General features: G+C 42.8%; 1 protein-coding gene across 2 annotated transcripts; it reads right to left on the bottom strand.

Moving 5' to 3' along the window:
- Positions 1-349: 349 nt before the first annotated feature.
- On the bottom strand, positions 350-16,443 carry KLHL21 (kelch like family member 21). Of its 2 annotated transcripts, XM_033921370.1 has the most exons (5): positions 15,583-16,436; positions 13,312-13,772; positions 7,622-8,027; positions 6,167-6,239; positions 4,023-5,476 (listed from the first exon to the last, which is right to left on the bottom strand). In XM_033921370.1, the coding sequence occupies exons 1-5, from the start codon at positions 16,149-16,151 to the stop codon at positions 5,165-5,167; spliced, it is 1,821 nt and encodes a 606-aa protein (XP_033777261.1). In that variant the 5' UTR covers positions 16,152-16,436; the 3' UTR covers positions 4,023-5,164. The 2 variants fall into 2 exon arrangements, with proteins under 2 accessions (XP_033777262.1, XP_033777261.1); XM_033921371.1 differs by lacking the exons at positions 4,023-5,476; positions 6,167-6,239 and adding an exon at positions 350-2,100 and having other exon boundaries at positions 15,583-16,443.
- Positions 16,444-16,947: the final 504 nt, after the last annotated feature.

The raw sequence follows: 16,947 nt of genomic DNA, 5'->3' as shown, positions 1-16,947 counted from the left end.
TGAATTCCTACGGTAGGCTCCATCTCGTGACAGTGTTCAAGGCCCAATTAAAAGCCCACCTCTTTGAGAGTGCTTTCAACTCCTAACTCGGTTCTGCATCTCCAACCCTATATGTCATGTCGGTCTGTCCAAGTTAGACTGTAAGCTCTTCAGAGCAGGGACAGTCTATCAATGTCAAAATGTACAGCACTGCATATGCCTTTCAGCGCTATATAAGTTGTAATAGTAGTAGTGGTGGATGATAGTACATTGAAGCCCTTTCACTTTGTGCAGAGTACGCTTTGCCTACAATGGACTTATTTGCCTTTTGGCAATTGTATCATTCTGCACACGGTACCTTCTACTGCATTGGCTGAGAATCGTGTGGAATGGTTGAGGCGCTTAGCCTTGAAGCTCAGCAATCAGTGCCACTTAGGCATCGCATTTTTCTTCAGGATTTCGTATTGGACTATGACTAAGAGCCCTTGTGACCATGCTAGGCAATGGATCTGGGCCTTCCAATTCCAAGAGACTGCCTCAAATCTAGTTTACAAGCTACAGCTCATAGTCACAAATATTTCTCATTGGAAAATGAACTATAAAATGATTATGTTTACATAGCTTCCATCATGACTTTAAAAACTACCTCCTGTTCAATCTCTTTGACTAGAAATTAATGGATCTGCTGTGTACAATCAGTCCCAGGTGTTTTTCAAAACAAGATCATTAGAGTATCACTGAGATTTGAACCTTGGCTTCACTGCTGTCCCCATTAGGCTACTCCATCTAGCACCTATCAAGCAGTGCCTGCAGATAGAAAGATATGAAGACTACACTTACTCTACCCAAGAGCTATCATATCAAGAGCATCCCAACAGCAATGGAAGATCATCTAAGAAACCCAGAATAAAGACCTGCAGATGTCATGTGATGCAACTGATATGAGGCTTCATGCATTAATGATCAGGAAAAAATAAACAGGAACGGTGTTCATGGGAAGATAGGAAGGAACTATTGTCTCTAAACAGGACATGCTTGTCTAACAGGTCTGACAGAGAGCATCAGGATGACACACAGGATTTCTGTAATATTCTCTCAACAAGTGAGTTAAAATGTGTAGCTTATAGTCACAATAAGAAATGTTTATTTTTGTGAAAACTATATACATTGCCTTATTAAAAATAACCTCATCACAACTCTCAAGCATCATAGCACTGAGATCATAATAGGAGGTTGCTTTGTTGCATCAGGACCTGGACTGCTTTCTCCCATTGGTGGAAGCATAAATTCTATTTTATATGAGAAAATTCTACAATAGAATATCAGGTCATTCATTCAGGTGCTGAATTGAGTCATACAGTAAGACAAGGACCTTTCACATTCAGGTAAGTTTGCTACAGAATTGCTGCAAAGAGACTTGAAGGCCAATTCTATAATTGAGTATCCATAGTTATCACTTGCAAGCATAAATATACAGAATACTAGTATTTTCATTGGGAAGCTATACTTAGGCCCATAAGTGATAAAGTGCTATTTTGTTAGAGGCAGAGTGCATAAATGGAAGGGAAGAGTCACAGGGGTGGGATGGGGTGGGTCAGGGGCATGAGTGCTGTTGTACTTATGCACACAATTTACAGAATAATGTAAGTTACATGCACACCCTTGCCATATTTAGGGATCTACAATTAGACCAAATCTATGGCTGATGTAACTGCAAGTGCCTACATTTTGGTGCCCAGATGCTGTTATAGAATAAGCTTTTCTCCACGTGGCATCTAACAGGAGGCGCCCATGTAAAGATTGCCTCCTTTGTATTTTGCCACTGCAGAGGCTGGAGGAAGAGAGGTAACACTCCTCCCTCCATATTCACGGGAATTAGGGGTAGAGCCAGCCAGCCCGCGAATAAGGAAAATTCACACATGAACTCACAAAGCAGGGCAGGCGTGTAGGAAGTTTGCTCCTGCCCTGTGTCACCGCTAGGCCACCAAGTAAGGTCTGTGCATGAAGTTGGCACTGGAGCTGCGTCCACAGCTGAGGGCTGTGCTCCTGGGTCAGCTGCTTGCCTCTGATCGCCCCTGCTTCTTCGGCCCAGAGCCGGTTCTGGTCAATGCGGGCTTGCCTCTAAGCAGAAAAAACACTCCTTCAGACTCTCGTGCAGAAAGGAAAAACTACAGCTGGCAGTACAGCGCTCCGTGAAGTAAAGGAGGGTCAGAGAAAAAAAAAATTTGTGGATTCCTTCTACAGATGGTTCACAACCTTTGGGAGATAACCTACTTGTGGGCAGAGAGTGTAGTGCAGCGGTTAAAGTTACAGCTTCAGCACCCTGAGGTTGTGGGTTCAAACCCCCACTGCTCCTTATGACCCTGGGCAAGTCCCATTCCCCCTCCATTGTGAGTCTACCAGGACAGACAGGGAAAAATGCTCGAGTACCTGAATAAATGCATGTGAACCGTTCCAAGCTCCCCTGGAAGAATGGTATAGAAAACTGAATAAAGAAATAGAACGTCTCAACTATTGCACTGGAAACATTTTTTTGTTTTTAGGGAATTTTCTAAATATACCAAAACACCATTCGACCGAACCAAATTCAGATTAAAGGCTTTGATAGCAGATGCCGTTTCAAAATGCCTAAACCACAGCAAATAAATATGAACAGGATTCAATCCAGAACTGTCAGAGATGAAACATTTGCTAGGTACTTAGCTGTCAAATAGTAGTCTTAGTGGGAGGGGAAAAAAAAAAAAAGACACTACCCAAAGATATAGCCTGAAAAAGAGTGTTTAATAGCCTTTTTACACCAGCAATGCAAAAAAGCACCTAAAATAGTTCTCTATTTTAGCCAACAATATTTGACAATCCATAAACCAATTTTAATGTTGAATACAAGTGGTCTAATAAGGCTGTTATATACTGCATTCTACGGCATGATGAACTATTTTATTGATCGTCACATTTAGAAATATCAAGTCCAGCCTTCTGCAAAGGGCTTTTCCAAAACAGGATGAAATCTTTTTTTAAAAAAACAAAAGCAGATTTCATATGTACCAAAATATTTTAGTTTATTTTTACTCTTCTTGTCTGTACAAAGTAAACCTTTAAAATTGTTATCTAATGTACAGTATGTTTAGAAGCACTTTCCTACAAGTATGAAAACCAAGGGGAAAGGATCTGCATGCTTCTTCCCACCCACCCTCTAAAAAAGATAGATCTGTAACATATTTCATCCCACCTTACCTTTAAGGCAAGGTACAAATTAAGGCTATTATCTTTTGAAGAGGCCACATGGTGAAAAGTTACCTAAGTGCCCAACTACTATCTTTCCCCAAAAATGTCTTATATTAATTTTGGGTCCCAGAAATGCAATAGGTCTTATTTTTTTCATATACAATGATCATATCTCCTTTCCTTTCCTCCACCCCAATTCTCCCTCTTTCCTTTCTCTCCCCCATCTGTGCAGCATTTTTCCTCCCCTCACCCATCCCCTTGTGCCTTCCCTCTGCAGCATATTTTTATCCCTCCCTCTCTCCTATTCCCATGTGCAATAGAACCCTTGCACTGTGCACAGCATCTTTCTATCCCTCCCTCCCGTGCAGCTGCAACCGAACCCCTGCTGACTCTCCCATCTTTCCCTCTCTCTCTCAGTCCGAACCCCACAGACCCTATGACTGCGAGAACTACTACCTCTCTTCACTCTAAACAGGCTGCTTTGCGGCCCTCTCCCGCCAGGGCCTCCATGCGCCGCATTGCTGGTGGCATTATCAGTGATGCAGCAGAGAGAATGCCCCGGTAGGAGAAGGCCGCAAAGCAGCCTCTTTAGAGTTCTGCTGACACTTCCCTGTGGAGAGAGGTAGTAGGTCTCACGCTTGAGGAGTGTGTGGCGCAGTGGTTGGAGCTACAGCCTCAGCGCCCTGGGGTTGTGGGTTCAAACCCCGCGCTGCTCCTTGTGTTCCTGGGCAAGTCACTTAATCCTCCATAGCCCCAGGTACGTTAGATAGATTGTGAGCCCACCGGGACAGAAAGGGAAAAATGCTTGAGTACCTGATTGTAAAAACCGCTTAGATAACCTTGATAGGCGGTATATAAAATCCTAATAAACTTAAACTTGGAGAGGTTCGGAGTGGAGGAAGAGATGGAAAGATGGGAGAGTCAGCAGGGGTTCGGCTGCGCGGCGGAGGCACTGCTGCTGGCGAATTCAGGGGGTAGGGCTTAGATTAAGACTTACCCTGAAAATCATGCTAGGGCTTATATTCAGGGAAACACGGTATGAATGGCCGCTTAGGAGTGCAAAAGCATTTTTAGCTTCTTAACTCCATATATAAGAAAGTGGCATATAGGTTTCTGGTATTTAACTTCACTATTAACCATGTGCTCTAATCCTATTTAGTCACAACAATACCCGAAGAGTGTTTGTGGCACGGTGCTGAAACTAGTACGTATTAGAGAGCGGCTACACTACGTCCTAAAATAAGAGTAATTGCACGCTTAAAAAAAAACAACAAAAACAAACACACGAACACACAGGTCACTAACAAAGAAAAAGCAAAAAGACAACTCATGTGAAACATGGTAGACAAAATGTGTGTGTGCTTCCCCATAGCTAGTTCCGATGGTGTTCAAACAGCAAAAACGTGCACACGTTCATTTTCGAGATCCTCCCCCCCCCATAAGTTTAAAAATGAGTGCCACTGCAAATCCATAAGCACTCCCACCTATACAACTCACAGGATAACTGACATTATCAGTTCTACCTCTCCTACCAAGTTAAAATGCCTTCTCTTACCCTCAAGATGGGCAAATTAATTATGTTTTGCTGTTATTAAACTAAACCTTACATGCATGATAGGGCAAAAGTGAATGTATCAATTTTCAAACGTGTATATGATACATAGCTCAGTGCTCCATTTAAAAATTCTAGCTAGAATACAATTAAATTTGTAACAGTAATACTTGCCCTTAATTTAAAGGTTTGTGGGGGGGTTTAATATCTCCTCATGCAGTATTACAGATCCTCCAATTTGAAGCAGTTATGTCAAGCTATCACGAGAACAGCATCTCTATTTACCAAGAGATGTTTTTCCCATCTCTTGGCAAACACCAATGTCATTTTCTAAATGTTCTCCCAACCTGGTAACATTTCACCAGTTCAGTGACAATTAGCTTGAGCCTTCGGGTTGGTTTTACCCAGTCAGTACAATTCGTTGAGGTTGCGATTATGAAAATTGTGGTCATGCCTGTTAAGGTGAATAGCATTTCTTTCGTTATTTGCATTATCCAGGCCAGTACTATCAAATCCGTACTGCGTATGTGGCATGAACTGTCGAAATATGCTAACGCTGCCGTGCCAAAATGAGGGCTGCGGAAGACGCCCCACGATGTTCCAAGTCCTTGTTTCTGGGTCATACACTTCCACCACATCTGAAAGTTCATAGGCATTATCGTAGCCTCCAGAGACATATAGTTTCCCACCAAGGGCTGCTAGACTGCCACCAACGTGAACCTAAAATGAAACACAACACACTTTCTTGTCAATATGCACTTCCCACTTGCTGTTTTTCTGGTACTGCAATGAATCATAGAGCATAAGATAGATGGCTAGGAGCAAGAACCATGGATAAAGAAAACTATATAATCTTACATAGAAAGGAAGAAGAAACAGTTTCGGTAACATGAATAGTTAGATACAGTCTCTTATATAGTACATTTAAAAGCAAATGAAAGGTCATAAGAATATAAGAATTGCTGCTGCTGGGTCAGACCAGTGGTCCATCATGCCCAGCAGTCTGGCTCAAAGACCAGCGCCCTAACTAAGGCTAGCCCTACCAGCGTACCCTCTTGTTCACCGGGAACTTGTCTAATTTTGTCTTGAGTCCCTGGAGGGTGTTTTCCCCTATGACAGACTCCGGAAGAGTGTTCCAGTTTTCTACCAATCTCTGGGTGAAGGTCAGAAGTTTCATTTATGCCACTTGGCATGAAAATGTCTGGGAATCCTCTATTAAAAGTTCTTATGACTAAATCAAGGCGTTTTGTCTTTACAGAAAGAAGTTTATTCTATGGTAACCAATTGTATGCGAGGCAGTTGTTTTTAAATTATTCCATGGTATTATTCAGCTGCTCCGCTTCCTCCCTTTAAATCAAAAGTTACCCATCACTCAATAAAAGGCTGAACACAACCCAAATACCCACCTACCTGAGTCATAGAAGGGATTTTGTCCCACTCGTTCTTTCTTGGATTATACACATCCACTTCAGCAGAATCATCCCTAATGAAAATGTAAATAATTAACACATGAATCAGATAAACCGATAGGAAAAGAGCTGCAACATTAGGTTTGTTAATATTGAGCAATTCCAAGTCCAGCTAACAGAAAAATATACTAAAATCACTGAATTAAATCTCTCCACGATATTTCCAACTTTCTTTAAGCCAAATTATATTACTAAAAACCACATGTACCACTGACATTTTTAAAAATATTAAATTTGGTTTGTAAAAGAGTTAAATATTTTAGAAGTAAATACTAATTACTATAACACTATTTATTTGCTGCAATCTAAAGCACAATGTCAACTGGTAGAGAAACTCATGGAACTTTGTAAGTCCAGGTGCTTTGAAAATTAGCACCTTAACCTTAAATATGCATGCCACGTACAGTAATTGCAGAACATATGTACAAGTATAGACCAAAAGAAATCAGCCACGCCTTCAAAATACTATGCCTTGTCCTTACCCCCATGAGTTTCTATGCTGTAGCTCAAATACTAAATAAAATTCACAGCCCTGCAAAATCTTCTCCACGGGGGCTGATTTTAGGTGACTTACCAAAATTGTATTTATTCATTTGATTTTCTATACTGTTTCTCCAAGGAGAGGTTCAGAACGGTTTATATTAATTTATTCAGGTACTCAAGCATTTTTTTTCCCTGTCTGTCCCAGCAGGCTCACAATCTAATATACCTGGGGCAATGAGGGGATTAAGTGACTTGCCCAAGGTCACAAGAAGTAGCATGGGTTTGAACCCACAACCTCAGGGTGCACCAATTACCATTGCTGATATTGTGAACCTTGACATGGCTGCTTAGTCACAAACGAAGGAGTTGATGTGCATTTCAAAATAGCAGTTCGATTTAAAAGCTGGGTAGACTCGAGGGGTTTTGTCTGCTTTAAGTAGAAGACTAAACTCTTGCAAAATCAGACATATGTAGTATGTTCACTAACATGGGCAGGCAGATAAGGGGAAGAATGCTGTCTAGAACACCACTTAGAATTCTTCTGCACATACGTCTAATTTGTCGACAGATTAATACTGTTCCCACTTTGGAAAATCAAGAAGAGATTTTAGGTGGAGTCAAAGTCAGTAAAAATGTAACAACTCTCACCCTCACAATAAGAGTATTACGTATTTTCATTTGACATATTCGAACCTTGAATAAAGAGCCTGACCCCCAGAAATTGCTATTTTGAGGTTGATCAATCCTAATTTTGTAAATTAAGAAATAGCAATTTTTAAAATTTATTTTTGGGGGGTGAGGGTTAAGTATTTTACATAGTAAGAGTCTAGTTGGTACACCATACCTCTGACTTTTTTGTACTGTCCAAGGCATGTAATTTAAAAAAAAAAAATTCATATAAACCATTTCTTACCTTATAAAATATATGAGCCCATTGAGTGTTACAGCTTTTGGTGCAAAAGACCAAGGTGGCAAGTGTCCACAGTTCAAGAGTGACCATAAGTCAGTCCCTGGATCATAACGCTGTATAACCATGGTGTCCTTGCCTTCAAGGGAGCCAATGGCATACAGCTTCCCTCGACAAGACGTAGTCGAGCAGTTGTCCATTGGGTATAACATAGGCTGCAATGCCTCCCAGGCATCTATAGTGTGATCATAGCGTTCTGTGCTGTCTGAGCCTATAACGTAAAGCAAGCCTTTTAAAACTGTTGAGCTGTGATACTCCCTGGGTTTCAGCATCGGAGACACCTCTGTCCACTCATTCACACTGGAGTTGTACCTCCATACGTAATCGTAGAGTCTGGAACCATCAGACCCACCTAGGAGAGAGCATTTCAGTAACACTGTTAGCCTTAAACTCCTGGAAAATAGTTTTTCCCCCCCACCATTACCAGAAACTACAGATGTCTTTAACCCTTTCAAGACCATAAGGATCGTAGGCCAATTTTTGTGGTTTTGATGACATTTTTATGGTAAAAAGGGCTTGCAGATGCCAAAAAATTGATTTTTTTTGTGAAATATCATTTTTTTAAAAAAAAAATCACACTTCTGGCTTATGGACAGTGTGGCAAGTGAATCTTCTCGTCAATCTGGCAACGACGCTAATGAATGAATGTCGGAACCAGTTTGTTTACATAAAGGCAGTATCCTATGGAATCCGTACATATCAAATTTAGAACTGTAGACTATCCCAATCAAAATTTATAGGATTTTAAAGTTATGGGACAAATATGTCCCTTGGTCCTGAAAGGGTTAAAAAGTTAAGATTAGCAAATGTACAGATGTATGGAAATGTTTACGTACCCTTGGTCAAAACTATGTTTCAATGAATCCCTGAGCAAACAGAAATTCAAGAAGCCTCTACTTACAATGATGTGAAAAAGGTTGTTGCCCCCCTCCCTCCCTCCCCCCACCCCGATTTCCCTTATAGCATACTCATAAGTCACCAAATGTTTCTGATCTTTAAAACAAAATTAGACAAAGGTAACCTGATTAAAAAGTTCTTAAGTTATGTCATTTATGTAAAGAACAAAAATTACCCAATACCTATATCACTCCCTAAACTCAACTGGTTGCACAATATTTAGCAGCAAAAAGTTACAACCAAACACTTTCTATAATTTGCCGAGGAATCAATCTAAAAATGTGTCTACATTTGAAACAACTTTGCAGCGAGGGCTTTCTCCTCTTCCAAAGAGGCATTTAATTAAAAGCACCAAATACAAAGTAACAATGGAACAGACCACATCTACATAATGATACCCGCCAGTCTCAATAGAAATAACGTAACGACTAACACCTCATAATTTCACACCCCCCCCCCCAAGTGAAGGGAGAAGGTAACAAGAATAAAGAAAACGCTTGCACTCTGGTTCCATCAGCGATATCATTTTTGATTCTGTTTCTATCTGCTATCAGCAGCAAAACATGACGGCTTATGCTGGTCTAGCCTAAGGATCAGCATTTAAGAATTAAGACATGAAACATTTGACTATTTTGTGCTCTTCAGGTTTTTGCTTCCAAACCTATTAATAACACAGAACAGTATGACCCAACCACAGGCAGAAGAGCATGCCAGATCAGTCAGCTACACCACAAGATTTGCAAAATAGGGACCAGGAATAGTCATCTCGACTTCCAAAAATAAACAAACCCGGATCAACGCCGAGCCATGCAAATGCAAACCCCCAGGTGCCGGGTTGCCATGGAGACTTGGCACCTATGTTTTCCAGTCTGGCCATATGGGCAGCTCCTGAAGGGGCTGCAGAAAAGTAGACAACATCTGCAGAAGACTCTTTACTCTTACATACTCCTTCTTCCCCCCCCCATTGCTGCAACTCCTATGCACTTATCTACACCCTCCCCACTGATCACAAGTGGAAGGAAAGGCGAATGGATGTGTCAAGCCACAGCCTCTTCTTCTGCGTCCCAATATTGAAATATCAAATTTGTACAGTCAAGGTTCAAATTTTGAATTCTGAGCCAAAGCAGCAGAGGAGAATGCCGCCAAAAACTGAAAAGAAGTTGGGTAGGCGTCATCAAGAAACAGTGGTAAGGGAGTGTATGTCCATTACCAAACATGCTGCACTAAGGAAAGCAATAAGTCTCTTCACCATTCTTCCCTGTTACGCTAATAAAGAGCTAGCTGTACACTTCCCCCTCCCCATTCGCGGTTTCTCCATTTGCGGTTTCAGATAATCGCGATTTTTTTCTGGCGAGGGGGAAAATAAATTTTAAAAAGTCTAAAACTTTTTAAAACCCCATATTTTTTCCTTCCCTGCCGCCTTCCCGGCCTTACCTGGTGGTCTAGAGGGCTTTCGGGGCAGGAGCGATCTTCCTACGCTCCTGCCCCGTGCAGATCGCCACGAGGAAATGGCTGCTGGGAGTTCCCGTAGTTTCTCGAGACTACGTCGGGAACTCCCTACAGCCATTTCCTCATGGCGATCTGCACGGGGCAGCAGCGTAGGAAGATTGCTCCTGCCCCGAAAGCCCTCTAGACCACCAGGTAAGGCCGGGAAGGCGGCAGAGGTGGATAATCGCGGTTTTTCGGCATTCGCGGTCCGGCTCTGCCCGTATCCCCTGCGAATGACGAGGGAGAAGTGTACGTCACCTTGAGCATATTATAAAATGTGCTATTTATAGGGGTGGGCAACGATTTAAAAAAAAAAAATGGTAATTGTGAGATTAAAATTTTTTTTAAATTGGCCTCATGTTCGTATACTGCTGCCAATAATGGAGAACGTGAGATTTGCCTCTGGGGTTGCCCATTCTAGCTCTGCACAGTAGTAATCAAGTTTCTGTGATATTAAATTGCTTGGTTCATTTATATGGAATTACTGATTTTATATTTGTATGTTATAAGAAATATGTCATGTCATTTGTCAATGTGTTTTATGTATGCAAGTCGTAACCCGCAAAGAATTGTAGATTTGCAGTATATAAATTTGATCCCTCCTCTCCAAAATCACGGGCCTTTGGAACGATCTCACTATCCCGCTGCGGAACCTGGGCTCCCTCCAACTGTTCCGAAAACAACTGAAAACCTGGCTTTTCTCTAATATATAACATCTCTTCTCCTGTTTACTTCCCCTCTTTTCGTATGCTCTTGTAAATTCTCTCTCCCCTCTCTTCTTGTATTTTTAAGCTTTGTAAACCGTGTTGAGCTCCACTTCCGTGGAGATGATGCGGTATATAAACTTAAGGCTTAGTTTAGTTTAGTTAGTTCTTAAATTAAAACAGGGAAAAGTACAATATAGCATCTCTTCCCACATGTCGTATCACAAGAATTTGGTCATAGGATTCATAGCATTTTTAGGGGGTGGACCCGGAAATTAAGCAACAGTCTCACATTTCACAGGCAACTGAGCAATCTACATTATTTTAAAAACTATGAAATAATAAGACTCCTGGGAGAGGGAGATTTGGGTAGGCAATTCCGGTCCTCGAGAGCCGGAGCCAGGTCAGGTTTTCAGGATATCCACAATAAATATGCATGAGATAGATTTGCATCTCAAGGAAGCAGTGCATGCAAATCCATCTCGTGCATATTCACTGTGGATATCCTGAAAACCTGACCTGGCTCCGGCTCTCGAGGACCGGAATTGCCTACCCCTGGGGTAGTCCAATAAGGAAGGAAATATTAATGCCATTGCAGAACAATTATGGGCATACTTCTCCTCAAAACAAGCATTCTATGCCGGCTGTATACATACACAGTTCTGTATGACGTGTACAGTCACAGAGAACTCTTTCATACATTGGATTTGGGAATCTGAGACACAATACAACTTTTTTTTGGAAGAAACAGCATCCTTTTTGCAGAATGCACTCTGACATTCTATTCCTTTCTCCCTAGTAAACATGATGTTCTCCAAATTTTCTTTGATAAAAGTGAATTCAGAGATGCTTTTCAGCAAAATGTTATATTGTGGGGAAAAAATGTTGGCCGAGTGCGATTCCTTCATCTTATTGGTACTGGAGAAATAAGCTTCATGGACTGATGTGCTGGGAGTTGAGATTTGCATATTATTCTAATAAGAAACAAAAGGACTTTTTGAATATCCCCCATGGCAAGAAGCCTAATACTGAATAAGTAACAAGCTAAATCTAGAATGGTTGTTCCTTGTTCTTGAAGATCTCAAGGGAAGAAGGGGTGAGATGAAAGATGAGGGGAGTACTTGTAAGAGATAAATATACTGGGCAGTTATTTTTGTATCTTGTGATTTCAGAGCCAAGGTCATAGAACTATAGGCCTCGGTCTAATTACATTAATTTGGTATCTACTGTATACATTATGTTTGTATCCATATGAATAGTAGAAAACAAACAGATTTTTAAAAAATTATACAACTGATCACAGCAAGCACAGGCAAAATAGGAAGCCGCGGTGGGGAGAGGCGAGGCAGAACAGACAAGGTGTGAGAATTGCTGCCTCTGCTGGCAACCCTATGAAGAGCCAGGCCTGTTAATGTAAATGTGGGGAGGTGGGAGAAGAGATGCCTTAAAGCCGTGCTGAACAACAAATGGGAGTTATAAAATGTTAACACGTTAATAAGTGCACTACATGCCAACTCTAGTTACTTATACAATGTTCATAAATTAAAATTCCAGTCATCCCAATTCTATCAGCAGGGGGGAAAAAAAAAAAAAAATCATCAAAGGATAAGGATTTATGAATGCAAGAGTGGGCAACCAGTCTGAGGGCCACAACCCGGTCAGGTTCTCAAGATTTCTATAGTGAACATGCACAGAATTGATTTGCATGTACTGCTCATGACTATTCATGGTGGAAATCTGGAAAACCCAACTGGGTTATGGCCCTCGATGACCCTGGTTGCCTACTGTTGAATTGCATGGTCCTTTCCTATTACTCTGACTTTTAACAGGTCATTTACCACCAAATATGGACAAGGGGTGTGTAGATTGGCCATTACCTATTAAAAGGCTATTTTTGCTTTGATCTCCTCATGTTACATAATGATCTACTGAACAACTCTGAAAATGCAAGTAGAAAACCGTTCAGATGATACAATATATGAAGTGTAAACCAGTGGACCAGAGTTCCAGCCAAAGTGTAGGTAGATGCTCTTATTCAGACAGACACCAACATTTGTAAAAAGACATGACATGGACCATGTTTCGCTAAGTGGCCACCTGCCTTGGGGGGGGGGGGGGTGTCACAAAGTTATTGACAAATGCAAAGAGAAAAACAATGCTATCATACAAAATCCAAATGCACTTTTCTGGCAACAGACCATTGTTGGAAACAAACAGCAATTAACAGTGTTTTGTTTCTGTCTCTTGAATAAATGACCATCTACATAAGTTTTGGTTGGAACTCCATTGTCCACTCCTACTTCGGTTTCACCAATTGCCTACTTTTTCCTTTTTGGTTTGTTTGGTTTTTTTTTTTTTTGAGGCAGTGCAATACCACATATGTAACTCAATAATTTGATGTAATATTTATACATTAGACTTTTCCATTTCTACACCACTAACTCTTAAATATATCCAGTGTCACCATTTTTTCACTAATTCTGATTTATTTCTGAACAAACGTGAAAGTTTTACTTCCCAAAATGTGTTACCTTAGACTACACGTACCAGTGACATAAATGTCATTTCCCAAAGCAGCAATGCTGTAGCCTCCACCAAGATGATCTGGGAACTCGGCCAAGTATCTCCACTGTCCTGTGTGGGTATTGTAACAATCCACAGTGACCAGCTCATCACAGTCCTGGTCACAGCCACCAATCACAACCAGAATTTCAGCCAGTCCAGTTGATGGGCGAGGTCTCATACGCTCACAGGGATAGTCATGGCGATCATACTCACAAGACTGGAAGATACGAGCCTCACTGATGAGTTTGAGGCAGGGTGGGCAGTAATACACTATTGGGTCACTCTCCACATGAGCCAGCAGGTAGAAACGGCGAATGAAGGGCAGGCGGACGTGTTCAAAGAGCTCTGGCCAGAAGTGCTGTCTTCTCTTCAAATCGGCTTTTACCCAGCGCAGTACAATCTGGTAGGCTGTCTCCTCCTTATCCACACACAGACGATCATCACTGATGATGATAACAACAACAGTCACCTGAATTTACATTATGCCCGTCACCCAGAGGCACCTAACATGCTTTCTAAATTAGGCATCACTGAAGAAACATGCAAGTAATCCTCTAGCATGCATTCTGGAGGTGGTATTTTCCACCAACAACCCTGCATAGTAGATAAAGAATGGGAAAGAAGCAAAACATTTTTTGAAGCTGAATAAAATGAGACACGCGCTCATAGTGACTGGTCCAACTTGAGAGGTTAAATAGCAATTCAAAAAGCATTCTTGAACCATTGTTCTCATTATTTGATAGAATCACTAATCCATCACTAAGGGAAAGATTATCAAAACTTCACAATAAAATCTGACTGGCTATTGAGGTCGCTATTGTAATGATTTCAAAAAGGCAAGTCACTCTCAGAAAACTCCCACATGCAAATGAAGTTCACGGATGTTCACTAAATTTATATGAGTCGCTGGTGGTAGTGATCCGCACATGGGCAGAATACACCCGCTTACTAAAAAACAAAAACAAATCAAAGATCACAGCAGGAGAGATGCCCACTCTCTCCCGCCATGCTAGGACAACCTCTGGACACCCACCCCTGGCAGCAGGACAGATAGATGCACTTCTTGGGGTGAATTGCGACATATATGTTTATTAGATCCAAAGATCATGCAACTATATACCATTTTTATATTGGATCCGGATGCGTTTACCTGACGTATTCCAGGATGTGGGGTGAATTGCTACATTTATGTTTACTAGATCCTACGATCATGCAGCTCTATACCATTTTTATTGCTTTTTATATTAGATCCGGACGCGTATTCCAGGATGCCCTTCTTGGGATGAATTGCTACATACTGTATATATTTACTAGATCCTACGATCATGCAGCTCTATTAGATCCGGACGTGTATTCCAGGATGCCCTTCTTGGGGTGAATTGCTACATACTGTATATATTTACTAGATCCTACGATCATGCAGCTCTATACCATTTTTATTGCTTTTTATATTAGATCCGGACGCGTATTCCAGGATGCCCTTCTTGGGATGAATTGCTACATACTGTATATATTTACTAGATCCTACTATCATGCAGCTCTATTAGATCCGGACGCGTATTCCAGGATGCCCTTCTTGGGGTGAATTGCTACATACTGTATATATTTACTAGATCCTACGATCATGCAGCTCTATTAGATCCGGATGCGTATTCCAGGATGCCCTTCTTGGGGTGAATTGCTACATACTGTATATATTTACTAGATCCTACGATCATGCAGCTCTATTAGATCCGGACGTGTATTCCAGGATGCCCTTCTTGGGGTGAATTGCTACATACTGTATATATTTACTAGATCCTACGATCATGCAGCTCTATTAGATCCGGACGCGTATTCCAGGATGCCCTTCTTGGGGTGAATTGCTACATACTGTATATATTTACTAGATCCTACGATCATGCAGCTCTATTAGATCCGGACGCGTATTCCAGGATGCCCTTCTTGGGGTGAATTGCTACATACTGTATATATTTACTAGATCCTACGATCATGCAGCTCTATTAGATCCGGACGTGTATTCCAGGATGCCCTTCTTGGGGTGAATTGCTACATACTGTATATATTTACTAGATCCTACGATCATGCAGCTCTATTAGATCCGGACGCGTATTCTAGGATGCCCTTCTTGGGGTGAATTGCTACATACTGTATATATTTACTAGATCCTACGATCATGCAGCTCTATACCATTTTTATTGCTTTTTATATTAAACCTGGTGAAAAACCGCAGCGCACACCGGATTTGTTTACCTGACGTATTCCAGGATGCGCTTCCTGGGCAGCTTCTCGAACTCCTTGCAGCGGGCCAGCTCCACGATGTGCGCGAGGATGAAGCGCTTGGTGTTCTCGGCCAGCCCGCGGCAGGCGTAGGCCTCGGCGAAGTCCTGGATCTCCAGGCAGTTGGCGACGTCGAGCTGCTGCTCCAGGTAGGCGCAGCAGGCCTCCTTGACCGACGGGAACTGCAAGAGGTCGGCCGCCTGCAGCAGCAGCTCCACGTTCTCCTGCGTCACCGTCACGCGGCCCGTGTAGCAGAAGTCGAGCAGGAGCGCGAGGGTGGGCGCCGCCACGTCGTGCAGCTCCACGCGCTCGGCCTGGCTCTCGCGCAGCTCGCCCGCGAACATGGCGCGGAAGTAGCGGCTGGCGGCCGCCAGCACGGCCCGGTGGCAGGGGAAGTCGCGGCCGCCCGCCGACACCGTCATGTCGAAGAACTTGCGCTCGGCGCGCAGCTCGCTCAGGCCGCGCAGCAGGTGCAGCGCGTGCGAGGCGTCGAAGAAGGGCTGCGCGAGCTGCCCGGGGCTCGGCGGCGAGGGCGCGTCCATCGTCCGGAAAATGAGAGAAACAGACTCGAGGGCGAGCAAAGGCGAAAGGCTGCCCTACGACATCTGTCAAGGCGGGATACAATTGACAATTTAAAAAAAAAAAAAAAAGTGTCCTCGCGCTGTGTCACGCACGTAAAACACACGTATACCGCCGAGTCCCTACCTGGTGGTTGAGTGGGCCGCCCCCTACTGGTCTACTGGGCCGACAACCACCCATTCCGTACCTTTTAGTCGAAGTTCGGCAAAAAGGAGGGGATGTTTTAAACGCCTGAGCCAATCACGGCCTTAGGCCCCTCCCAGGAAGCATCCGGAAAAGGAAGACCCCCCCCCCACCTTCCCTGCGACAACTGGGAGGGAGGCCTTAAACGCCTGAGCCAATCAGGGCCTTAGGCCCCTCCCTGTATGCACACGGAAGGGAAGCCTAGGGCTCTGATTGGCTCAGGCGAACAAGGCCCCTCCCCTAACTGCTCCCTGCTCTGCCTCTGAAGGACGATGGATAGCAGCGCCAACATGCCTGTTATAAATAACCCGTGAGCCACGTGGTCGCCGCTAGCTGCAGACAGGCTGGTGGTGAAAAGCCTGTTTACGTCACAAATCACTAATAAAGCACGGATAGAGTCACAGAGGAGGGGGGGGGGAGTGAAGGAGCCCAGACTTAAAGCGACAGAGCTATGAGCTACGTAACAAAAAAAATAATTATATTCTTTTGACCGTAGCCCAAGAAACTGCACGTGGACACATTCTGCCATTTGGTGCCTTTTAAAAGAAAAAATATATATGACAGTTAATATGGCAG

Source organism: Geotrypetes seraphini, chromosome 15, assembly GCF_902459505.1.
Source record: "Geotrypetes seraphini chromosome 15, aGeoSer1.1, whole genome shotgun sequence".
Classification (NCBI taxonomy): domain Eukaryota; kingdom Metazoa; phylum Chordata; class Amphibia; order Gymnophiona; family Dermophiidae; genus Geotrypetes; species Geotrypetes seraphini.
Note: the sequence above shows the minus strand (reverse complement) of the source record. Positions and strands in the feature narration are given on the sequence as shown.